At 46.5% G+C, this 26,499-nt stretch overlaps 1 protein-coding gene across 1 annotated transcript in view; it reads right to left on the minus strand.

Annotated features, from left to right (window-relative positions):
- Window positions 1-26,499, minus strand: part of LOC138567173 (transforming growth factor beta-2 proprotein-like) — a 115,122-nt gene that overhangs the window by 14,357 nt on the left and 74,266 nt on the right. Inside the window, exon 5 of the mRNA XM_069645143.1 lies at window positions 15,749-15,914. Within this exon, the coding sequence (XP_069501244.1) occupies window positions 15,749-15,914 (166 nt within the window). The remainder of the gene's footprint in view (window positions 1-15,748; window positions 15,915-26,499) is intronic.

The raw sequence follows: 26,499 nt of genomic DNA on the forward strand, positions 1-26,499 counted from the left end.
CATGACCGCCTGGAGCCACCAGGTGGCACACTTCCGGAACTCGTGCCCCCATGTATTTGTTTACATGTAAGAAGATGAAGGTCATTGCCAACCTTACTTTGCTATCCCCTGTCCTTGAAGGTCTTTTCTTTCCCGGCAAGCTTTCTGCGCAGATGGCAAGGAGGGGCTTTGATTATGAGCCGCTCTCACAGCCTTTCTACCGGGGTGACCAGAAAGTGAAGAACCCGTCCTACACCAGAAACATCACTGATACCAACCGAGCAGTAGCCTGGGTGCATTCAGATGCATCACAGTCTCAAGAATAAGAGGTTGGGCTCTGCAAATAGGATGCTGTCTCCTCCAAGAAATCTTCAGAATTGAGGCGGTCGGAAGCCGCCCACTACACTGCTTCAGAGCGCTGATGCTGTACAGTGTCTACTACACTGCTTCAGAGCGCTGATTCTGTGTGGTGTCTACTACGCTGCTTCAGAGGTCTGATTCTGTACGGTGTCTACTACACTGCTTCAGAAGGTTGATTCTGTACAGTGTCTACTACGCTGCTTCAGAGCGCTGATTCTGTGTGGTGTCTACTACGCTGCTTCAGAGGTCTGATTCTGTGTGGTTTCTACTACACTGCTTCAGAAGGTTGATTCTGTACAGTGTCTACTACGCTGCTTCAGAGGTCTGATTCTGTACGGTGTGATTCTGTACAGTGTCTACTACACTGCTTCAGAGGGCTGATTCTGTGTGGTGTCTACTAACACTGCTTCAGAGGGCTGATTCTGTACAGTGTCTACTACACTGCTTCAGAGGGATGATTCTGTACGGTGTCTTCTACACTGCTTCAGAGGGCTAATTCTGTACGGTGTCTACTACACTGCGTCAGAGGGTTGATTCTGTACGGTGTCTACTACACTGCTTCAGAGGGCTGATTCTGTACGGTGTCTACTACACTGCTTCAGAGGGCTGATTCTGCGTGGTGTCTACTACACTGCTTCAGAGGGCTGATTCTGTACAGTGTCTACTACACTGCTTCAGAGGGTTGATTCTGTACAGTGTCTACTACACTGTTTCAGAGGGCTGATTCTGTACAGTGTCTACTACACTGCTTCAGAGGGCTGATTCTGTACGGTGTCCACCTATTTCTGATTCCCTAGGAGAGTAGAGAGCAGGACTAGCTCAATAAATCAGCTGGAGGGCTCTGCCACTACAATGGCACAAATGAAGCATTCCCACACGAGGAAGGATCCCAGGGAAAGGTGGACTTGGACCATCTCTATACCCTCAAACATGGTCCTCCACAAAGGATAACATGCAAGCACGTGGCCGAGAGCCTTGCATGCAGTTTACTGGGTGCCTCCAATGGAGCTGCACGCGGGATCAGGCTGGAGGGTTCAGCTATTCCAGTCGCCCATGCCTTAATTAGACGATCCGACCCTCCATCCGTAAATGGAAGACATGGATGGTCATGTGAAGAGGTTGCGTCTTGAGGCCAGCAGTTCATAAAAGAATGAGAAGATTCTGAACTGGGAGAGCGTGCTCCACAGTGCTGAGCCCAGTATGGGCAGTCATTTAGCACTGAGAGACAAATCACATTCCCTAAACAGGGTTAGAGAGCATGTCACTGAGGCACCAGCAATCAGGGAGGTGGAGGCAGAACCTCTGCAAGCAATGTCTCCGCGACTCCAGCTTCTAGGTCTAAAGACAGCGCCGACCTCTTGAGACCGCTTGCCGCGGTTTGTGGCTTCATCCCCACCTGGAGCTCCTCTGGACCCAGGGTTATCCTCCACCGGGGACAAAACACCCCATCTCAGACAGACCCTAAGTCTAATAGCAGGGCTTGGGAATTTAACTGAATATTTATAAAGCTGATGCACTTTGACATCATGTACTACACTATTTCTTAAGAGTTGTTGACAAGAAAGTTCACAGACCGTGTTCGCTTGCAGATTCCAATGGCCCATTTGTGGGCTGCTCTGACAAAGCCTTGCCTGGGTCGACCCTGCCTTTACTGACTTTGCCCTGGCAGTCAGCACTCCCTCAGGCCATAACTCCACTGGCCCACAGATTATATTGTCTGCTCGGACAAGCGGCCAACACACAGCTCATAGCTCCTCCTTTGCCTGGGTCAGCATCTCACAGGATCCTGCAGCTGACATCACTTCCGTCAGCAATTAAATTATGAATGAAGAGAGGAATCGGGTCCCAGTTTTGAAACTCTCCTGTGCTAAGTTCTGTTTGGTAGTCCTGCTTTTGATGAGTAAGGTCACAGGTAAGGAGGGGTGAACCCACACCCCTGGAAAAGTTGAGAGAAACAGTCCTAGTTACCTCGCGGTTCTACCGTTTGCGAAACCTTGTATGTATTAGTTCCCACACTTTCGCTATTCGAGCCCCTTAAGGCTGGAATGTTCAGAAGTTGTCCCAGTTCTGGGCCTTGAGAGGGGGGCGGGTGTGTGTGTGTTTTCATTTGCTTTCAGTAACCATAAAAGAAAGTAAAGTGCCACTGATCTGGGATGGAAGGGCACCAGGGTGCAAGATGGGCACTACCACCCTGTTCCAGTGCACTTTTCAGATGTTAGAGGAGGAGCTGCAATGATAAAGGGAATTCCTCCCAAGAGATCTTGGGAGAGGGTTCCCTGACCACTTTCGGGTCAGTGGTATTGGGGTGATGGTGGCACTTGAGACCTCATGGGAGAATAAAGAGGAAACAAGCACAAGAGGCACGTAAGAGGGTATCACTCAGAAGGCAGCGTTCCTGCATACGCTGGACATTCAGGAGAAAGCACTGGAGCGTGAAGTCCTGGTTGCCCTCATCACTGATGAAGTACATAAACGGGGCAAGGCAGAGAAAGCGACAACCAATTCTGACCGCCATCTCCTCCAGAACCCAGCCATGCAGCATCCGGCACTCGTGCATCCACCACTGCTTCCCAATCTAGGCCTTGGCATCTAGCAAATGACGTCTTCCTTTATCAGAACATTCAATGAGTTGTGTCATGAGAGACACATCGGGTCGTGTGGCCATCACCTCTGCAGAGGCTGTTGGCCCAAATGGAGTTAGCTCCTCATTTCTAGATTGTGATCAAACAGGACAGATTTCAGCAGCACAGACACGGTGTGGTCTTTCTGACTGGGCAGACCCTTGCATCTACCTTATGCCTAGACTCTTCACGAGGAAGTATTGAAGCTGCTGGTATCATGTTGACAACATCCCTCAAAAGCCCCTCTCTGGTGAAGAAATTGAATAACTAAAATATTGAGCTAGAAACATTGGCTAGCAGAGCCACTCGGCAGAAGTATTTTAGAGATGCGCGGTGAATGGATCATGGCAGGGTGCTCACAGGGCCCAGTGAGAGAGATTAGCACTACAAGCTATCAGCACAGCCACACTACAAGAAGGTGGGTTAAACAAAGGGTCATTTGGGTGGGGAGAGCTGGTGTCCTCCCTGTTAAAAAAAACAAGCAAGGTGGCTTGATCAACAAACAAGAATGTACTCCAATAAGAGTCCGAAATAAAATGTCACAAATGCTTGCCTATAGTTCAATGTGTTTTCGAACGTTGTGGTTTGTTTTCCCATTCTATACTTTTCTCATTCTTCCATTATAATCCAGAAGCGGATGTGCCCCATTCGGCTGTTCCCCATTTCCCCATGGTTCTGGTTCAGAGTGACCTACAATGGTGGGTGACGGAGGACAGCATGAGGGCGGCGGTCAGTGAACTCCTCAGAGAACAGATGGTGAGAAGGACTACCATGAGTCATCATCCAGCGCGCAACCTCTGCTCCTCAGAGTACAGACGGCTTCTCACCCGCACGGTCAAAAATACTTTCTCGGGGGCCTGGCCTGGAGCGCCGACAATGCAGTCGCTCCCTTGATGGCCTCCGTGGGGTGCCCGTTGCCGTGACATTTTGGGGCCACGAATAGGCTAAGACGATGGACCCCGCTCTAACCAGGGCTCGATGAAAGCCTGCGGCAGTGGTGGCCGCGCTCCGGGAGCTTTCCGGGACTTTGCCGCGAAGTTACGAGTCTTTGAGTTCCCCGCCCGCTCCTCCCTCCAAGATGGCGGACGAGGGCCTAGGAAACAGCAGAAGCTGCGGCCTGGCGTAGAGGAGCACACGCAGCTCCCTCCTCCCGATCCCTACGGCCAGCGTGGAAGCCGCAACATAACAGCCCCTCCGATCCCAGCCGCGACCGACAGAGCTGACGAGGGGGAGCTCCTACGGACATCCCAGCGACCTTATCTGCAGCTTTGCACGCGCCGCGGACAGCCGGAGGTAGTGGTGGGGACTTTGCGCAGTGCTGTCGACGAGTGAAAAGGCCCCGGCCCGGGGTGGAGGTGAGCCGGGGGAGGAGGTGGAGCTTTGACGGCGCCGACCGGGTGCCTCCGTTTGCGTTATCATCGAGGCCCCCCCCCTCAACATCTTGGAGGTCCCAGCTGGGCCCACTTGCCCCTTCCCCATTCACCGGACACACGAGAAGATCTTCCTGGGGTGCCCCGCCCACCCTCTCCAGCCCCCTCCACTCTGCCTGCTGTGCTAACGCTGCAACATTCCTCCCTCCCGGCTCCGGAGCACATTGATCCCCTGCTTTTCCCCAACATGTTCAGACAACCCAAAGCCGGCAAAAACGCAGATATTGCAACGATGCTGTTGGTGTCTGAGAAGCCCAAAAGACAAGACCCCCGCGACCCCCCCTCCATGGGGACTCCAGAAGACAAGGGCTCCCTCGCCACGAAAAATGACATCAAAGCTTTCATGGCAGACATTAAATCGGAATTCAGATCATGCATGCTGGAGCTCTCTACCAAACTAGAGAACATTGACCAAAGGGAAACAACTGCTGAACAGAGGCTAGGAGATGTGGAAGACCGGACCCAGGACCAAGCATCTACCCTGACGGAGATCCAACGCTCAATCAGATTCCTCCAGGACAAATGTGAAACAATGGAATTTAAACAGGAGGACCTAGAAAACAGGGCCCGACGTAATAACCTCCGCATTCGAGGGGTCCCGACCTCTATCCCAGATAAAAACCTGGCAGAATACATGGGGGACCTCTTTCAAGCTCTTCTCCCGGACTTCGAGAAGTCACAGCTCCTCCTGGACCGCACTCATAGGATGCGCCCTCGCCGGGGAGTGGATACAGACCCCCCACCCGATGTCATTACTAGGGTTCATTTCTTCACGACGAAGGAAGATATCTCCGCAATCAGCCGATCCCATGATCTAATAACTTTCCAAGGCACCCCAATCCAAATTTATCAAGACTTGTCCGTTCTCACGCTCCAGAGGCGACAAGCTCTCTGACCTTTAGTAGCCTTCCTACAAGATCAACAAATTCGCTACCGGTGGCTCTTCCCCACAGATCTCCAGTTTGCCTACAAAGGCACCCAGAGAAGAATCAGCCACTTGGAGGATGCTGAGCAGATCATGAACCCGACCCCTGCTGAAGCGCGTTCACCCGTGAACGTAGAGAGGGCCTCCGATCCAGACCTCCCGAAATCGCCCACCACCAAAGTAAACTCATGGTCCAGAGTCCCGAGATTCAGAAAGAGGAAATAGCTACACAAAGAATCCTACCATCTTTAAGGAACAAAATGGCCCCACTGATCGTGGCAACGGGCCCCACCCCATGGCCCATGCCCGCTTCTGAGGACTAATCCATCTGCGTCCTTGGAAGACGATACCCACAAGTTTAGCCATGTTGGCGACGGACAGTTACAGGGCCACGTTGGCCAAGAGGGGCTGCTGGACACACAAACCTGCCCCCCCTCCAGTTAATTCGCCACCTCCCCGTTGGAGGATGGAGCAAAAAACTCAATGGCATGGAAACACGCAGATGCAAGATACAAGAGATGTTGGCTGATACAACCCCTTTCCCTGTTCCCCCACAAGTAGTGCCAACCTCCGCGCCCAGCGGCTCAGACCATTCCACTTTGAATTTCATCTCAATGAATGTCAGAGGCCTAAATTCCCCAGCTAAACGCAAATCTATATTACAGAAACTTCACAATGATGGGGCCACGGTGGCCATGCTGCAGGAAACACACCTATTGCCAGCCGACTTCGGACGTCTATGCTCCCGTCTCTTCCCGAAACAATTTGGCGCATCTGGAAATGCCAAAAAAGGTGGTACAGCTATTCTCTTCAGGGAAGGGGTGGATCCTCAGATTCTTGACACAAAGCTTTGTCCGGAGGGCCAGTTTGTTGCCATCAAGTGCCTGCTGCTTGGGGAACTATACTCCTTTGTGTCGAAATATGCCCCCAACTCAGCTCAAGCCGCCTTCTACGAGGCCCTATGCACCACTCTCCCCACCTTCCTGGAAGGCCAAGTCATTATCGGCGGTGACTTCAATGGTGTGCCGGATCCTACAGCTGACAAGTCCCATCCCCCATCATCCGGGGACCTCACCTTGGCCCTGGCGCTGCTACGCTTATTCAGAACCCTGGAAGTGGTGGATGCATGGAGGGTCTTACACCCCTCTGAAAGAGACTACTCATTCTATTCCCACGTCCACAGAACATTTTCGAGGATCAACCTCCTGCTGGTTTCTCCCCAGCTGCTTTCGTTCACCAACGAGGTCTCCATAGGCCCACGGATTCTGTCGGATAATGGGCCAGTGTCCTTGAAAATCCGAGCTCAGGTCCCTCCTCACCCAGCCAGACGCAGATGGACGCTCTATGATCCTATTCTCAACGATATGCCGCTTAGGGACTCGATTGCCACCACAATCAAGAACTTTTTTCTGGAGAACCCCGTAACAGACACATAGCACGCCAACACATGGGACACGTTGAAGGCGGTTGTGAGGGGGGAGCTGATAGCACAAGGTGTTGCCTTCCATAAAACTAGACGTCAGACCTGCTTGACCCTCGAGGAGGACCTCCGGAAAGCGGAGCGGACCCACAAAGAAAAAGGATGGTCCCCGAAGACCAAACGAGCCCTCCGCACAGCACGGCAGAAGATTGAGGCCCACTACGCCGGACATACAGCACATCAAATGGCCAAAGCGAAGCAATTTTATTACGCCAAAAACAATAAAGCTAACAGGCTACTGGTGGCCAAACTAGCCAAAGCAAAACTAAACAATACAATCGTTGGGCTTCGGGACACACAAGGCCAAATCCATTATGCAGAGCAGGACAAACAACGCCTGGCAGCTGAACACCTGACACAGATAATGACCGCTCCACCACGGGATCTGAAAGAACAAAGGGAATACCTTCATGGAGCAGCACTCCCCCGTATCCCGGACGCTACGCGGGTCCTCCTAGAGGCACCAATCTCCTCGGAGGAGGTGGATGAAGCTATAAAATCACTGAAAGCCCGTGCGCCAGGCCCGGATGGCTACACAACCAGGTTCTACAGAGTCTTCAAGCTCCAGCTACTAGCCCCACTGGTACAGCTATTCAATTCCTTTAGAGAGACCGGTGCGATAACTCCATCTATGCAAGAGTCCATCACCATCCTGCTTCCCAAACCCAGAGGCGACCCGAGATGCCCAGCCTCGTATAGGCCCATCGCTCTCCCCAACATTGATGCCAATATTTACTCCAAGATCCTGGCGACTCGCCTAGCCCGCATCCTCCCAGACATATTTCAGCCCGACCAATGCGGCTTCCTGAAGAACCGATCTACGGCAGACAACATCCGCAGAGCTCTGAATTTGGTGGAACTAGCCACACATGGAGATAAAAAGATGGCGCTTATAGCGCTAGACGCAACCAAGGCATTCGACAAAGTGGACTGGACATTTATGAGGCTCACCCTGGAGTCGTTTGGTTTTGGCCCGGAATTCCGCACGATGATTCTAGCCAATTATGAATCCCCCAGAACCCTACTCTGAATCAACGGCAATCTCTCGACCCCCATCTCGCTGACCTGCGGAACGAGACAGGGATGCCCGCTGTCCCCACTCCTATTTGCCCTGATCATGAACCCTTCGCTCAACGAATTAGGCTGAACCACGCAATCAAGGGTCTCCAAGTAGGGACTTCGCACCATAAACTGGCCCTCTACGCGGACAATGTCTTGCTAATGATCACTGACCCCTGCAGATGGTTAACCCACGCCCTGGCCGAACTGAACGACTATGGAAAGGTCACAGGCTTTTCTATCAACTTTAATAAATCAACAGCACTGGGAGTCGGACTCTCACCGAGAGAGCGAGAAGAGTTGATACCAATATGCCCGATCCAATGGAAGACGAAGGCTATCAACTACCTGGGGGTCCAGATCCCTGCCAAACCAACGGAGGTCTGCCGAGTGAATTTTCCCCCGCTCTTTCAAGAACTGGAGATGGATTTGAAGTGCTGGGCCTCCCAGGAGATCTCCCTAATGGGAAGGATCAGTGCATGTAAGATGAACCTGCTTCCAAGATTTTTGTATGCATGCTCAGCCCTCCCGGTGTTGATCCCGACCCCAGCACTCCAGAACCTACAGAGGAAGATGCTGCACTTTAGTTGGAGGGGGGAAAAAAGCCAGAATACCAAAGGACTCAATGATGGGGAACGCGAAACTTGGTGGCCTGGGAGTCCCAGACCTTCAGAAATACCAGGTGGTGGCCCAATTAGCGTGACCCAGGCATGGCAAACAATTACAAATCGTCCTAGGTGGGTGAACCTGGAACAGTCACGTCTAGCTCTACCCCTACGCTTTCTCCCCCACATCTCACCGGCGACCAGACGGAAGTGGCAGGAGCTATTGCTGTCCACCACACATACTGTGGCCATTTGGTATAGGACGCTGAAGCAGAAGAAAGTTCCCAGGGGACTCAGCCCCTCATCCCCGGTCTTTATGAATCCTGCCTTTTCCCCAGGCTTGGCCCCCAGGAACTTCAAAAACTGGATTACGGGTGGCCTGGAGACCATAGGACAACTTTTCGAGGGAGGACAACTGCGCTCTTACGAACAATGTAAGGATAACTTCCACCTTCAAGAAACGGACAGATTCACTTACCTCCAACTGCGTCACTGGTGCTCCCACCCACAGATTCGTCAAGCAGCAACACGCCTGCCCACACCCATAGAACTCACTCTCAACAACCTTCCACTCCGAGGTAAGATCTCAACACTGTACAAGCTCCTCCAAAAGGACTTTCTCACCTTCAAGTCCAGGGCCATGGCGCAATGGGAGGCAGACTTGGGACACCCCTAGAGGACCAGTCCTGGGTGGACATTTGGACTCGTACCCAATCAGCCTCCTCCTGTGTTACAAATAGGGAATGCACCCACCAAATCCTACTGAGATGGTACTATCCCCCCTTGAGATTGCACCACATGAATCAAGCGTTGGACCCGGCCTGCTGGAGACGATGCGGCCAGGTAGGATCCTTCTTCCACATGTGGTGGACCTGCCCCAAGGCCCAAACTTTCTGGAAAGAATGCCTGGCGGCCATTGCAGCAATGACACACATCACACTCCCACTAGAACCCGAACCTATCCTCTTAGGCGCCCCGATTCCGGGGAGTTACCTGCGCAAGGGCCCCAAAGCTAGACTCTTATCGCACTGCTTGCTGGCGGGCAGAATAGTGATGGCCCGTTCATGGAAGTCGGTGGAGGGCCCGCTCCTGCCCCTGTGGTGGATGAAACTGTGGGATGTACTCATTGCGGAGAAGGTGACTGCGGCCAGGGCGGGCGTTCTCCATCGCTTCCAGGACATTTGGAACCCGATCCTTGAATTCGCCCGGGATTTTCCAGCCTTAACGTATAAACCCCAACTGGCCAGGAGGGTCTTGGAGAGCTGGCCCGCCCCGCAGGAGCGAGAACAAGAGGAGGGAGACTGATCCACTAAATGAACTCTGAGAGGGGAAGGGGAAGCAATACTCATGTGTATTAATGCATGCTAAATGTCGATTACAAATGTATGTAATGTTTCCTGCCTTGTTCAAAAATAAACCTATTTAAAAAAAAAAAAATTTAAAAAAATACTTCCTCCAGTGATCAGGGGAAAAGGAGCGTGGACTTTACTTACAAATGCGTTCTATCCTCATTTTACAGAAACAAACAGGGCGAAGCCAACCCCCATCTACTGTGGGTATAAGCCTTGGCGCTATGGTTCTGTGTGGAAATTCATGGAATGCTCCTGTCAGCCACCCATATGGCAGGCATCCAGAGGCAGACCATCTCTACAATGTCTTATGTCCACCTCATGACCAAGGTGATAGAGCTGCTCGCCCTATACTGGGGTAATACTTTGATAGATCTGTTAAAGTCGAAGAGTAACAAAGACTGTGTCCTCTACACTCTTTTGAGTTGTGATGGCAGGCTCCCTATGGGTGAAGACTTTCTACTTAAATGGTCTTCACCTTTCATTCTTAAAACCACGTTCCACGAGCATCAGGTTTCCTCACACCTTGATTCATCCGGATCGTTGCTGTGCAGCAAATCAGCCCTGGATATCAGATCTCCGGAATCGATCATAGAAGCAACTTGTTATCTACCCCGTTGGGTGGACCTCTTGTCTCACCAAGTGGAGGGGAGGGATGAGGGGTACAGGTGTGTCAGACTTGCCCTCTATCAATGAGAGAAGGAGCCGGGTACCTGAGGTCTGACCCAGACTAGATGTTTTTGCTGTTTTGTTATTGTGCTTCTGAAGGTGATCTCTGGACAAAAAGACAAACCTAAGGTCCGGCACCCTGGATAATGTTCTTTCCTTCATGTGACAGCTGCCTACTCTGCTATCCAGGAAGACGCATATAGACGATACTTCTTGGCATTTGATGCACACACGAAGTCGAAAGAATAAAGTTCTTTCTTTCAAGCTAGTTGTGTGCGTTTTAATGGACTATTCCTTAACTACCCTATAGAATTTAAACCTTCATTCTGTATTAACACTTAATCCTTTGATGGCTGCCTCTTATGTCAAAGCTGTGATATGAAACAGAGCCTTTTGAGCGGCAGTCCTGACTGTCTGCTGCATGAGGAAGTTTAAGGCATTATCTATATAGGTTTTGTGTTCTATGTTAGCCTGTGCACTTGGTTTGTTGTTTTTATTAGAGTTGTGCACTAAATAAATTAATATGAGTTTTTGGTTGTTCATAATATTTGATAATTTATTCAAATTTCCAATAACTATTCGTTTAAATGCTCCAAACATCAGTGTTAGAAAATACCATCTAACTGTTGAATGAACTGTTGAATACTTGTGCCTTGAAAAAGCCCGAGCAAGGGCGAAACGCATGCACGTGCATCCTAGCGGAGTTTGTTGGCACCACTGTATAAACACTGATGTTTGGAACATTTATATGAATACTTATTGGAAATTTGAATAAATTATAAAATATTGTGAACAACCAAAAACTCATATTAATTTATTTAGTGGACAACCCTAATAAAAACAACAAACCATAATAAAGAACACAAAACGTATACCGACACACCTACTCACTGGTTGGTGGATACCAGTATCTATGCAGCCGTGCAGCTACTGGCTTTCACATACTTAACCAATCAATCATTCAAAAATGTAATAGCATTTGGGAAGAGCGCACTAACTAATCTACTCACCCTCATACACAAACCTTACGGCATTATCTACTCTACAGAGTGGTCCTAACCCCAGAATGTCAGCTCCTACGTTGCCCTTTGCCTGCTGGTTGGTAGTATTCTTTTTTTACAGACATCAACTTTATTACATTTTCATAGCACAACATATAGGAGAGACATTGACAAAACATCATGCGTTAAATATGACACCATACATGCACTTTGCATAACATTAAACCTGAAAGTCCACTATCACATGAAAGGCATACCTTTTAATGCATTGTGTGCATAATGTCTCCAAATTGTCAAAGAATACCATGTGCATGTATAATAAATTGCCAATCATGAAAAAAAGTAGAGAAAATTGACTTCACATGGCAACATTTGGTGCTTATACAGTGCATATTACTAGATGTTCTGCTGAGTGCTACATCCAGAGTGGCCAAAGATCCTTGTCCTATATAAAGGGTTTACATGTGTGATGTGCAATTCTAGGTTTCATCCTTTAGAGAAGGCCCTCATATATACTGGATTATGTATGCCCATATCATGTTTATAATTAATATAGTCAATACATGGGATCCCAATAGCAACATATGAAGTAAATCTATCATGTGCTATGGCAGCAATTGTCTCCATGGTGACCAGCATCCAGGCTCTGTTCCACCATCTGCTGCCATATGGGGTCTCTAGGGACATCCAGGCTCGAGCTACTGTTCATCTAGCAAACACTAAAAGTGTGTTGATCATTCTCCCACATGGGAATGAAGGGGGCTCATGATTTCACCCACAGTTTCCCAACAAGAAGAAGTCAGAAGCAGCGGAACTGTAATCCATATGATATCCTTGATTTGCATATAACATGTTTGAATTTTAGGCCATTGCCACTAAATGTGTATCAGAGAACCAGCTTGTGGACATCCTTGCCAACACAATTTGGTGGTGCCAATTGTGATGTTAGCCGGTCTGTTAGGGGTGAGTACCCACGCAGTTAGACTTTATATGCGTTCTGTTTGCATTATAATCAGGAAGCTAACTTTGCTGCTCTCAACCATGGGTAGTAGTCTCCATTAGGGAATGGTCTTCTCTGGAGGAATTTCTCCCCACCCTTCAATGATAGCATCAGTGGGTTTGCAAAGGCAGATGCCTAGCCAAGTGATCTACAAGGCGCCCACTTGGGCTTCTGTTCTCAACTGTAAATGCTCTGGATGGGAGCCTAGGTTTACACCTGTAAAACCAGAGATGTCAAGGCCAAGACTATACTGCTGCTGCCATGCACCCACCAAATCCAGCACTCAACCCCTCTCCCACCCAAACAACCTACCATGACCCACAACACCGCCGCTCCCCTAGTTATTTTATCTCCATCCATTTATCCTCGGCCAAAGACTTCTCTCCCTTGTCCCACCTCTCTTCTCCACTCACGATCTACCTCTCCTCTCCCCTGACCCACCTCTCTTCTCTGCTCATGATCTACCTCTCCTCTCCCCTGACCCACCTCTCTTCTCCGCTCATGATCTACCTCTCCTCTCCCCTGACCCACCTCTCTTCTCCGCTCATGATCTACCTCTCCTCTCCCCTGACCCACCTCTCTTCTCCGCTCATGATCTACCTCTCCTCTCCCCTGACCCACCACTCTTCTCCGCTCATGATCTACCTCTTCTCTCCCCTGACCTACCTCTCCTCTTCACCCTGGGGAAGTCTAAAAGGTGATCATCCCTCTAGGAAGAGTTCTATCCCAGGTTTTATTTTGAATCTTGCCTGTGATATTAGAAAAAGGGACCATCCATAAACGCATTCCTCTTTACCCGCGCTCAAAAAGAGAACTGTCAAGTCCAAATTGAAAAGCAAAGGCAGCCTAGTAGCTCGAGCTTCACAATTCCATGTTGGGCGAGAGATCAAGACTGATTTGCGTATCGATGGCCGACTTCTGTAATCCATACAGAAGGTCTAAAGTGGTTGAGAAGCTTTGGCTCAAGCCTGTCTAGCCATCACTTCTTGTTTCTCTCACAGGCTGTCCTGAAGCCCACATTTTGTGCTACTCCCCTTGAACATATTTCCTCTTCTCCTACCCACCCATCCCCTCACCTAACCACATCTCAATGAGCCTCTATCCTTTGCCTTGTTTTAACTCAAGCAGCTGCCCCTTAAAAGGAGGCAGGCAATGAAGCAGGCTCTCAGTGCTTCGGCTGATCAGTTTCTGCACAAGCCAAGCGTTCTTCCAGCGTGAGCGGAGCTATGCATGCGGACCCCTATATGTGGTGGCATAGGCAGGCCTTCACTGTTCAGCGTGGGAATAACTTGCGCACCCTACTGGTCGCAACAGATGCAGTATTTTGTTACCCCCCAAAATACAATTGCGAACCCATAATGGCGGTCGGGAGGTTGTAAAAGTTCTAGGAACAGTAGCTGACCATACCGCTGATGTGCCTTGTAAATAAATGCACAGCAGGGTCAGTAACAACTGTTCTGTGCTTTACTTTGCAATGCAGGTGAGGAGGTAGGACTCTGAGATTCCCATTTTCAGACCTTTGATGGGGGTGCCCTTTTCAATTCTACGCAGGGATGCAGCTATCGCATGCCTTTACTTTGGTGAAGAAGGTATTCAAAGTGTTGGTGGCTTTTACAAACATTACCTCCATCTTTTGGGTGGAAGTATAAATGCGTAAATTTTCTAAAGGTATGTCACAACATGATTAGGTGCTATTTATCTCCAAACTCATAACTCAACCAAACCCAATTTATCATCTCAAGTTTTACGGGTTAGCTCTAGTCTTCCATTCAGAGCATTTATAGTTGAGCACAGAAGCCCAAGTGGGCGCCTTGCAGATCACTTGGCGAGGAATCTGCCTTTGAAAAGCCACTGACGCAGCCTTGGCTCTAGTTGCATGAATTGCTGAAGGGAGGGAGGGGGTCGGTTGGGGCATGGGGGTAGAAATTCCTAGACAGAATAACATTCTTTCATGCAAACTACTACCCAACAAATGGGAACGAGATCTCTGGGCCACTTTTTCCCCCCTGATCAATGGCACCATATGTGGATTAGAGCAGTCAAGTCAGTTTCCTGCGTATAATTTAAAGAGAACGCATATACACGTCAACTGCCATGGTACATGACCCCTGACAGACTGGCTAACATCATCCCTGGCACCTCCATGCGGAAAACTGGGCGGCAAGGATGGATGTCAAAGGCTTCTCTCCCCAACTCGGCCTAGTGCATAGTGCCTCGGCTTAACCGATTCAGACCTTGCCTTCAAAGCACACATTGTGAAGAAGGCACTAACAGCATGGTACCAGCTCCTACTCCAGGCTGAATCAAACCCTTCATCCCCACCTCAGACTTCAAATCTGTCATCCAAGCCCTGGTGCACTCCCACCGGGATGGTAGTAATGTCCTTCTGGCAGGTGTCCCGGCCTCAACTCTGGCCCCCCTGAAAGCTGCCCAGCGTGAGGCAGCATTCCTAATCGCAGGACTCAAGATACCACATTTCCCCCGCTCTTAGGGAACTACACTGGTCACCCCTCCCAGCTCATATCACCTCCAAGAGATCCTGTATCAGCTACACAACTCAATCATACTTAGCTGAAAAGATCACCATCTCAGGAGGCCAATGCAGCACCAGGAGCCAGGATAACGGCAGATTGGAATCCAAGAATTGCAAGAAGGAGACAGAAAACAATAATTCTTCTGCTCTGCTTCCACGCTCTGGAACACCCTGTCTGCTAACAACAGACTGGATCCCTCCCTCCTGCAATTCGGGAAAGATCTAAAGACCCTGCTCTTCATGGAGCACCTCAATGACAGATGGGGATCATGGACCAGCACGGTGACACCGCCACCCTCTGCTACTCACCTTAATTAGACATCGCTCCACTGTTTCCTAGCTAATCATGCGGAATGAAAAAACAGGAGGCAGTTTTTGAAATATCACCTGTTTAAATGCTATTATCAATGCTACAAGGAGCCCCTGCATATGTATCCAATTTTGGTGGAACAAGAGAAAAGGAAAGGGTAGAGGCATTGTTGCCTGTAGGGCTGGTTCTCAATTCCCTTTATGTGGCCTGGCAATGCCTGACTGCTGACCCTCCCTCTTGCTGCATGCTGATTGGCCTGACCACTAAAACCACCTATTTCTAAGTGCAGCGAGGCAGCCTGCAGACCATATTTAGTTGACTAGGCCTGACTTCTGGCATTGCTCCTTACTTGGTGAAGCTAGGCCTACCGGTTGATACCCTCCCTTCTCTGAGAAAGAAAGCCCACACTTCTAACACCTCCTCTTACTTGGTGCAGCTGGGAGTCTCCACAGCCCGCTTCTTCCTCCAGTTGTTCTGGAGCGTCTCCATGCGGTTGGACGGCAGTAGGGTAACAATCAGATGGGGTGTTTTGGTGCTGTACTCAGGCTTCCATTTCGTTTTCGGCAATTCCTTTATAATCTCATCATCAATGCCTGAAAAAGACACAGGAGTTATGAGCCTGATTGCATTCTCGGTTGTATGTTGTGTGTGGGAGGGGGAAAGGTGTTATCCTTTTCTGACACTCTAATATCAATAACACCCATCTTTCGCAATACCAGATCAGCAGCGTCCCTCGATAACAAGCCAAAACCAGCACTGCCCTTCTCTAGCAGTACTATAGCATTAAAATGGTCCTCAAGCAGTATCAAAACACTAACACCCTCCTCTAGTCTATGCATAGTAACACCCTTCTTTGAAAAACAAATAGAAGTGCCACCCCTTGTTAGTAGTATTAGAGCACACCCTGTGTAACCTTAGCAGGTCAGTGTCATCCCCCTTCATGAGTGCCAGTGCTGAAGCAACTCTGCCCAAAAAGCCTAGGATCAGCTGTCTCTAATAACAGAGCGATAACTCCATGTGCCAGCATGCCCTGAACAGCGACAGCCTTCCCTTCACTCTTTTATCCAACAGGGGACAGCCAAAATATTATAACATCATTATCTGGTGATGAAATACTGACACCTAAGAATAAGAAATTCATGTTTATAGATAACCAAGAATATAAAACACATTTTAGCTACATCACTACCAAGAGTAGTAGGGATCTAATGCTACTATCAATAACCAGAGCACACCGCATTAACAGCTGCCTTCATAAGGAGCTAGAAGAAGCAGAGAAGAATTTCTTAGAAAATACGGCCTTAGTCGATGCTAAAGATAAACTCTTAGAAATAAATAAACAAAGAGATTATTTTCGATCTTAGACTAACAAATTTGCAAGAGATATTCGAGAATTTAAAATGGAGATAATCTATCCTTAACTTAACAAGGACTACTATGAATTTCATCCATGGGTATGAGAAACAAAAAAATAATAACATGAGAGGCAGACCCTATCATAGACGGAGATGGGTGACCTTCTCTGACACAGCCAGTAATGATTCTGCACCTGAAACCCAATATGAAAGTATAGATATGCAACAACAACAAAATACCCATCCGTTTTTAGGCAGAAGAGGCCGAAGAGGACAAAGAATTAGCTACAGCGACCCACATTTTCAAGAACATCTTAACCAAGGAGCCCAGGTTGAGAATACCAGTAATTAATCTATCTAATCAAACCACTTGTGATGCAGAAATATTTATTCTCTTAGTAGTGGCCTGTCATTCATCCCAATCCTTCCTACTGACTGGTTTAATGTAGAAAAAGAACTCTACCTGGTTTTTTTCACAAAATGAGATAAAAAGCATTCTTTAAAGTTATTGGACTCGCACAAAGTCATTTTTTTTAAACTGCAAGATTTTGAGGCGCCAAATGAAATAATAACATTTGAGAAATGTGTTCTTAAAAGATATTAGAAGTTTAGAGAACAAACCTGAACAAATCTCTAATAATCTCACATTTGAAGAACGGAGAGCGTTAAGATCCTTGAAAGGAGATGCTACAAAAAACATTAAACCAGCAGATAAGGGAGGGGCGGTTGTAGTAATGGCAACTGCAAAATATGAACAAATTGGGAAAGAATTTCTCAAAGTAGAGAAAAACTACACGATCCTTACGAATTATCCTACAAAAGAAACATGGGGACTAATATTGGACATCACATCCTTTGCCTTACATAGAAACTGGATTAGTTCAAATGAATGTGATTTTCTCAAAGTTCAAAACAGACACCATGCTTCTGTGCTTTGCCAAAAATGCATACAAATCTTGCAAGTCACCCTGGCAGACCAATGGTAGTGGGCTGGGGTTCAGTATTAAAAACTATTTGCAAGTATGTATATTATTTTTTTAAAAACAAGTCAGAACACCAGAACATACTTATGAGATAGCATGTCTGTGATCAATATATTTGAAAATATAGCATTTAATAAACCAAGGTTTGCCTGTTACAATGGACATCCAATTATTATATATAAGCATTCCGCATGTAGAAGTAATAGGAGGTAATTAGAGACGCTCTATCTACAATTCATTGAGCGGATAATGGAGCAAATGATTTCATAATTGAATTCATGATGTTAGCTTTGGAAAGAAACTCAATTCAAAGATGATTACTATCTTCAAATAAGTGGATCTGTATAGGAGCAGCATTTGCTCCCAGTCTAGCCACATTTCTTTTGGCAACCTTGAAAAAAAAGTAATGTTCTCTCCTAATAACCCAATATGCGAGAAAATTAAGATTTTGAAATGGTACATCGATGATGTGATTGTGAATTGGCATGGAGAGGAGAGTCAGTTATTACTGTAAGTTGATTGGGTTAATCTGCATAACAAAAACATTCAGTGCACCAAGGAATACAGTAATGTTCAAGTAAATGTATAAGATCTAAAAATGAAAGTCATGGGTGGCCATCTAATGTGCTCTTTATTTAGAAAATGGACAGAACGTAATACATATCTTCATTACTGTAGTTTCCATCCTCCTAATTTAAGAGACAATTTACCATATGGCCAGTATTTAAGACTGCTTAGAATCTGCAAGGCAATTAAGGATTACTAGCATGTTCTAGCCGAAATATTGCATGAGAGATTACAACGTAGCGGTTACCCTAAAATAAACTCACGAAGCATTCCAGGAAAAGAGCACCTTATACCCTGAGAGAAGCTCTGTTAATGAGAGAAGTAGAACCCTTAGAGAAAGAGAGAATTACTTGTGTTTCAACGTTTTCCTCTAACACAGAGGCATGGCAAGGATTGTTTAACAAGTGGGGCCTGAAGCTAATGTAGTTGGGCCCACCGCAGAGACATTAGCATCTGTAAATGCCCACAGAGCGCTGCTGAGTGGGCATTTACAGATTTTAAGTGGGCCTTGCCCGCTCAGGCACTACTCTCTCTATGCCTCTGCTCCAACATACAAGATATCAAAGGGATTGTTAAAAATATTCGTCATTATCCAACAATTTCGAGAGGAAGACCCACCAATGTTTGCTCTAAAAAAAAATCTCAAACTATAAAAGATCAATTAGTCCATTCCAGGTATTCAGCAGTGATCAAAAAGTAAACACTTTGGAACTTAGGTCCCTTAGTAGGACATTTCTATTTCCTATGTAGAACTTGTTCTGTGTGTAGTTTCACAGGCAAAGTCACTACATTCAAAGTACAGAGTAAAGACTGGACATTTTGAAGTATGAGTATCCCAAGACAACAAAGGTTATCTATTGCATCAAGTGTCCCTGCCGCCTCCTGCATGTAGGAAACACAAAGGGAGCAGCCCACATTAGAATAGCTGAACACAGCTCGAGAATTAGATGCAAACTTAGAACTGCTCTTATGGTTGAACACTATTTGGAGAACAAAATTCTCAAGACAAAATGTTTTGGTGGATAATAGACACTGTGAATAGTAGTAACAATGTTGAAAGTTCCCTCCTATTAAAAGAGGCACAATGGATTAATGGATTGGGGACACAGAGAATAGGACTCAAAGACCAGTTCACGATTCCATGCTGAATTTTGTAAAACTTAGCACTTAGGCGCTTTGTATATATGTACTGTGTTTGAGCACTTCTCACTATTGTATAAACATTAAGAATATATCTAATAATTAAAATACGTCAAATTCACTAAATGAAAGACACTTGTATATAGGTTAGATTATTCTTTTTGAAGCCACACTTTGAAAAAATTGTCAACAATAGAATTGTGATTAAGACAATGATAGTAAAACTGGTATCTCTTTTTTCCCACTGCCACCATTTTAGTATTGGTTGATGCCACCTGATCGCTATCATAACACTAATACTGATACTCCCTTAGTCCAGCAAGCTTTGCGGTCTAACGTGTAAGCAAACAAAATGGCATCAGACAATCAATGGGGTAAGCAAAGCTATAGTGTGGCTGGAACTCCAAGGATTCTGGGCAACTAGACAACTAAATCTTTATTCCATACATATTAAAGAGCCAAAGATATCTGTTGTTCATACAAGTTACATGCATTAAAAATCACAGAGACTTACATACACAATAATAAATACAATACAAAAATGTACGAACATCTGAAACACGTGATACGTGATCTCACAAGATGAGAGCAGGCTGTTAACTACAAAGCCTGAGTAGTTTAATGCAGCCTAGAAGCTTATATAAGATCTTTAGGATTTATTGTTTCTCTGTGTGTTAACAACAAATTACATCTGCCTTTGCTGTTAGCAGAGGCCACGGCTCGACATGTTTCTGTCCAATGTCCCTCAGTTGTGAACATTCCTGAGGAGCTGTTTAAATGAATCACTATTAAGCAGAGAATCTATAATGAGAAACCTTTGTACCCTCTGGACATTGCTCAGAGCTTGAGTCTCCTGCAGACACTTGTAGTATTCCACACTATAGAATTCCAAACAAAAAGGTAGCCATTAGTGGTATTAATATTAAAAGAAAATCATATATCAGTCCCTTACCCTATGCGGAAGGTGGTCACAACATATGAGCACAAATATTACCTCAGTTGGGTTTGTGGGGTGGTTCTCCCAGTATGGTCACAGGGAATCAGTCCAAATTGTAAACAAAATGACGACACCCTTCTCTACGTATGACATTATGACATCATTACATCAATAAAGACATCCTGAGAGCCAACCTAGGCCTTCTCATCACAGACACCTATGTCAGTACAACTTCCAGAGAGGTCTCCACTGACATCCTTTTCTCTTTCCCTTCTCCAGATCAATGGACTCCTCATTTCATCTCCACTCTCCTCCCTTTCACATCCTGTCCCATTAATGATGGCACTAAGTGGGAAGTCCTCTTGGCCGGCTTCTCATCATCACGCTGCATCATTAATGTCTACCACACAGGCACTATCTTGGTTCAGGGTCCTCAACCCAACCTCCTCCTCTTTGACCGGCGCCTGCAGTCCCTTATTAACTTCCTTCACCTGCCTCTCCCGCAACCACTTTCTCTGTCCCTCCCCCTCTGACTGGTGTACCATGCCCCTGCACTTTACCTCAGAAAACCTTCTAAGGCAGAGACCTCCTTCGACTGGCTTCTCTTAACACCCGCTCAGCCAATAAACACTCTGTCGACATCGGCCTCTTTCTTGAAGCCACTGACCTCGACATTCTCGCTCTTACCGAGACATGGGTCAATGCCAGCTCAGTCACTGCTTTTGACTCCCTTCTCCCTGATGGCTTCAAGATCATTTCCAAGCCACGACCTCGCTGTGCTGGCAGTGGGATTGCCTTAATCTTCCCTGAGTGGGTTCCTTCTTCCGTCATACCTACCCAGCTCTACTATTCCTTCGAGAGCCTGGTATGCAATTTGGCCATCTCGCCCTCCTCCTCCTGTCTGACCGTTGCCACTATCTGCAGGCCACCCGGCACTACCACCCTGTTCCTCTCTGAATGGGCTGATTTTTGCCCTTCCGTACTCTCAACCACCTCTAATCTTCTTCTCATGGGCGATTTCAACATCCAATTGGACTCCCCTGTCAAAGCATCCAGTCTCTTGCTTGACCTCTGCACTTCTCTATCTCTCACCCCATTCTCCTTTCTGGGCCCACCCACTCGGCTGGACACACTCTGGACGCCCTCATCCATTCTCGCCTCTCTCTCCCCCCTCTAATCACTCCACTCTCTTTTTCAGACCATTCTCTCCTCTCTTCTCCTCTCACCTGGGTCCCCTTGGACCTCTGACTGCACCTCCTCCAGCCCTGCCAACCTCGTTTACTAACATCCATCTGATGAAAGGAGTGTCAGCTGCTGCCTTCGCATCCACTTTCATCCCTCCATCTCCCTGTCCCAGACTCTAGCACTGATTCTGCTCTCAGAAACCTCCATTTGGCCATTACAAACACCCTTGACATTCTTTCTCCAGTTATGAGGAACCTCCTAAAACCTTCCTCCAAATGTAACACCTGGTGCAACTCCGAACTTGTAGCTGAAACACAAGTGCAGAGCTGCAGAACGTAAGTGGCAAACCTCAGGTTCACCCTCTGACAAACTAGTCTGCGCCTGCTACAAAGCCAATAAAGACTCTCCATCTGTGACAATAAAAGTGCCCACATCCAGGCATGGGTATCAGGTGCTTCCAACAACACAGCTGAACTCTTTAAATTCTGCAAGGAACTAGCCAATCTTCCGCAGTCTCCTCTTCCATCCTAACCCCTCTGCAAAACACTGGCCACACACTTCACCACTAAAACTCTAAACATCCTGAGCACCCTTGCTACCCTCCCACCCAACCCGTCCCTCACTCCCTTGTCTCCTTTGCCCTCTTCACACCCTCCTCTCTCTCCTCCTTCTCCCCTGTCACACCTGAAGAAGTCACCAGATGCTGTCTGCTCCAAGAAGGTCTCTTCCGAACAGGTTTCCCCTTGCTCCTCCAGAAGCATCAAGGACAACATTGGCTCTCTTGCCCCCGCACTCGATGACCACTGCAACCACTCTTTTGCCACTGGATCTTTCCCCTCTTCCCTCAAGCACTCCCTTGTGCACCCCGTCCTAAAAAAAAGTCAGAAGACCCAACCTGTCCAGTGAACTACTGCCGTATTTCTATAACCCCCTTCATTGAGAAACTGCCGGAGAAGCTGGCTATTCCACAACTCACACACTGAACCTTTTTGTGGTCTCCATGACCATCAAACTGGATTCCGAGCATCCAGAGGCACGGAAACTGCTCTTCTGAACATCCGTGAAGAACGTCTCGCATCTCTGGACACTAACTCTCCAGCTGTCCTCATCCTACTTGATCTCTCCTCTGCCTTCGACATGGTGAACCATTCTATCCTCATAAAAAGGCTCCATGATACCCTAGGCATCTTGTAGCGGCCACTAGACTGACTGGCCTCCTTCCTAACTGAATGATTGTCCCAAGTCATTTTGGGCACCTTCTCCTCACCTACTTCCTTCTCTACCTGCGGTGTCCACCAGAGCTCAAACATCTCCCCCTAGCTCTTCAATGCCTACCTTGCTCAGCTGGCACTCCTCATTTCCCCCTTCTCCACCAACTTCTAGTGCTAGGCAGATGACACACAACTCGTTTTCAAACTTTCTGCTGACCATCTTGCATCTTCCATCATCCCTGACTGCCTTTCTGCCTTTCAGTCCTGGTGCACTACCAACGATCTCTGCCTTAATGCCAGCAAGACTGAGGTTCCCATTGGGACACCTGCTCCCTCTTTTTTCCCCTCACTCTGGCCATCCTCTATGGGCTCTCCCCTGGCTCCTTCATCTGAAGCCAAACATCTTGGAGTCATCTTCTAATCCTCTCTCTCCTTCCTCCCTCACACTCAGGACATTACCAAGAAGTCCCACTTTCAACTCTTCCTTCTCAAAGGAATTCTCCCTTTTCTCACTTTCCCCCAGAGGCTCAATGTTACCCGAGCCCTGGTTCTCTCTCGGCTTGACTGTTGCAATAGCCTTCTCCTGAATCTACTTTCATCTACTCTACGACCCCCCAGTTAATCCAGAATAGGGCGGAGAGATTTATCCTTGGCCTTAAACCCAGGGACTGCATTTCGCCTGCCCTACAAACTCTTTACTGGCTCCTGGTGGCTGCACGGATTAAATTCAAATCCCTCTACATCATCCACAAGGCTGTCTCGGGCCTGGGAACACGCTATCCACAACTTTCTCTAACTAAATACTCTCCCTCTAGACCTCTGCGTTCCTCTTCCATCAACTCTCTGTGTGTAAAACGTTTAGCTAAACAGAGGGCCAGAGACCGTTCACTTTCTTCAACTGGCTTCCCCCTTCCTTTTTGTCTTGAGCAGTCCTTCCTCAAATTCCGGAAGCTCCTCAAGACTTTCCTCTTCACCTCTTCCTTCCCTAACTCCTTCCTCTGCTAATTCTCATAGTCGCTGTGATTGGTAATCAGGGCCCTTATGTATCTTTCGGGGTCCTGGTCTCCCACACCCAATCACTTTACCCTCTGCCTCCTCACAGCACTTGACTCAGCACCCACCGGCCTCCTTCCTGTAGGCTTGTACTATCGACCTAATGCGGCTCCAGGTCGCAGAGCACTTACCACACCATGCTCTTCATCCGCTGCTCATCCATGATCACAGACATTCCAGCACCTACCCCCACTTCCCCTCTTCTCGCTGCACTTGCATGTTCTGAACACTCACAAGGCATAGTAGGTTCGTCCTCATCTTGCACTGTATTTTTTGCTTAAATCCCATGTTCCCACTCTGTTGCCCCGTGGGCAATTTGAAACCGAAATGACTTACTGTATGAGCGCCTAACAGATGCACAAAAAATAAATAAATACATTAATTAATTAAGTTACACACGCCTCTAAATAAGGTTGACATACAAGATGGTGGATATAATACATTAAAAAAAATCTGAAAATGCCATAGGAGAGTAGTTAAAGTCCTCATTTATAGAAATGATATGAATTAGAGATGCCTCTCATCTCATTATATTCTCTATTCTGTCCATTTTCTATCATGTACTGTAGCAACTATTTTAAATTAAATTGAAATACCCGCATTAAGACTCTAGCTAGGCATCACATTGAGTCATGTGCTACCCGTAATACTCAAGTTAATTGGGGGTATATTTATGTTTTGTTTTAGAAATCACCAGAAATGTGAATGTTCTAAAGGGCAACCTATTATGTTGTAATACATGAAGAAGGAAGTAAACATAAATTTGTATTAATAAATTATTTTTCTTTAAGAGGGACTGTTATACATTTACTATATTCCTTCTCCCACATTTGCCTCATAGGGCAACAGTATTCACTCCAAGCTTAAAATATGGATTCCAAAAAGATTTCTCAAAAGGGAGCTAAAATGTAAACGCCTTTTAGGTTGAGTTGCCTATACTTCTTCAGGGCAGGACTCGAATGATTGTGATTAACTATTGTAAAACCACTCAAAACAACTAAAAATGGTCTCCCTCTGTTTATAGGGCAGAGCTCTGACTAATTCATTCTGAAGCCAATTTACAAAGACACAAAAAAACCCTGTTAAAATAATGAACATGTAAGGTTCCGAGGAAGGTGATCAAAATTAGGTAGCACTGAAACGTTGTGTGAAACATCCACCTGCTTTGGTCTAGATATTGCATGGATCAAAAGCTGGCTTGTGGGCAACCAGCATATGAAACTGTCTCAAGCTGTCTGTCAACAAATATGAATTAGGTTCTGTCCATAATGAATGAATGGAATAGAAATATATCATACATGTGATATATATCTTTTGGTCCTAGAATCTCTTTCATAGGAAAATATAAATGGAGAAGCAATCGAAATACTACGTTTCTTCTTTATACTTTTTCCTACCACTAATTGAACATAATGATAATGAAGTGATAGGACGCATTGACCACATCTTGTCTAATTGTTGGCATTGAGACTGCTCTTTTTGCACTTTAGGTCACTTCTTTATATATTATGTATATGATTTGTATTGAAGAATGACGTTTGTGATGTATACATTTATCTGGGATATCTGTCTTGCTCAATATCAGATTAGCGATTTTTCGTTGATGTAAACTGTAATACATTGCTTGCATTGAATGTGTTGGCTGGAAAAAATGTTGAAGATTGTTCCCTAATCCCAGGGCAGCAATGTTCATCACTAACAACTACAGAGCAACAGGGGACTTCCCTAACGTCCCCAGAGTTGCGCTACTCTTCTCTAACAATCATAGACCATCCCCCTCTTACTTTCAAAGAGCAGTAATAGACTTCTTTATTTATTTATGTTTTATTTGTGCATGTGGTTGTACAACCTTTGCACATGCAGTATTCTATAAAAATACACATAATTACACAACATTGCATTATTAATATAACTGTAATCATGACTCAACAATTAAAATAGACATTTAATTATTAGATATCGGATAAAAAGATAAAATGGATAAGAATTTAATACAAACTATCACAATTAATTAAAATTATTTGAGACCTTAAACAAGAGGGACCTGGGTTTCCCCTTTGTTCTAATCTTATTTTTAGGTATTCTTGTGTGCCCCTTCTTAGGGCGGAATTCAAACTTCCGGAATAGGTGAATTACGGATTAGATGGTCTGTCCCTAACTCGATTTCATATGTGGAATGTTGCTGATGTGACCACAAGCGATTCAGCCCCATATAAGGCACTCCAGAACTGGTCTGAGGCCTGATTTTGAAATGCTCCATAGCCTTTTTTATAGTACTCAGCCAGTGGGCCACAGTTGGTGCAGACATGTCTCGGCGTTTCTGAGTCCTTTCTGCAAATTCTTAAACATTAACAGACCAATAGCATCCTTTTCTAGCATGCACATCACACAGTAGTAACATGCTACTCTAACAATCACAGAACAACAACATTCTTCCTCAATAGCTCCAAGAACTGTTAGTCTTCTCAAACAACCGCAAGCAGAAGCATCAGTTTCTTCCATTAAAGGAGCAGTAACACCCTTCCCTCATTGCAGATCAGTAACACCCTTCTGTAATAGTACAGGAGTAGTAACATGTCTACAGCATAGACACACAGCATAATTGTACCTGTTTACAAAGAAAGATACATGATCAGAGCCAAAGAATTATCAGATACTATCCATCTTAGATGCTCCCACCAAAATACTGGCTCCTCTACTTTTGGAAAAACTTTAACAGCCGATCGAAAAAGCTCAAATATTACCCA

This window comes from Ambystoma mexicanum, chromosome 2p, assembly GCF_040938575.1.
Source record: "Ambystoma mexicanum isolate Mex_15411 chromosome 2p, UKY_AmexF1_1, whole genome shotgun sequence".
NCBI classification, from domain to species: Eukaryota; Metazoa; Chordata; class Amphibia; order Caudata; family Ambystomatidae; genus Ambystoma; species Ambystoma mexicanum.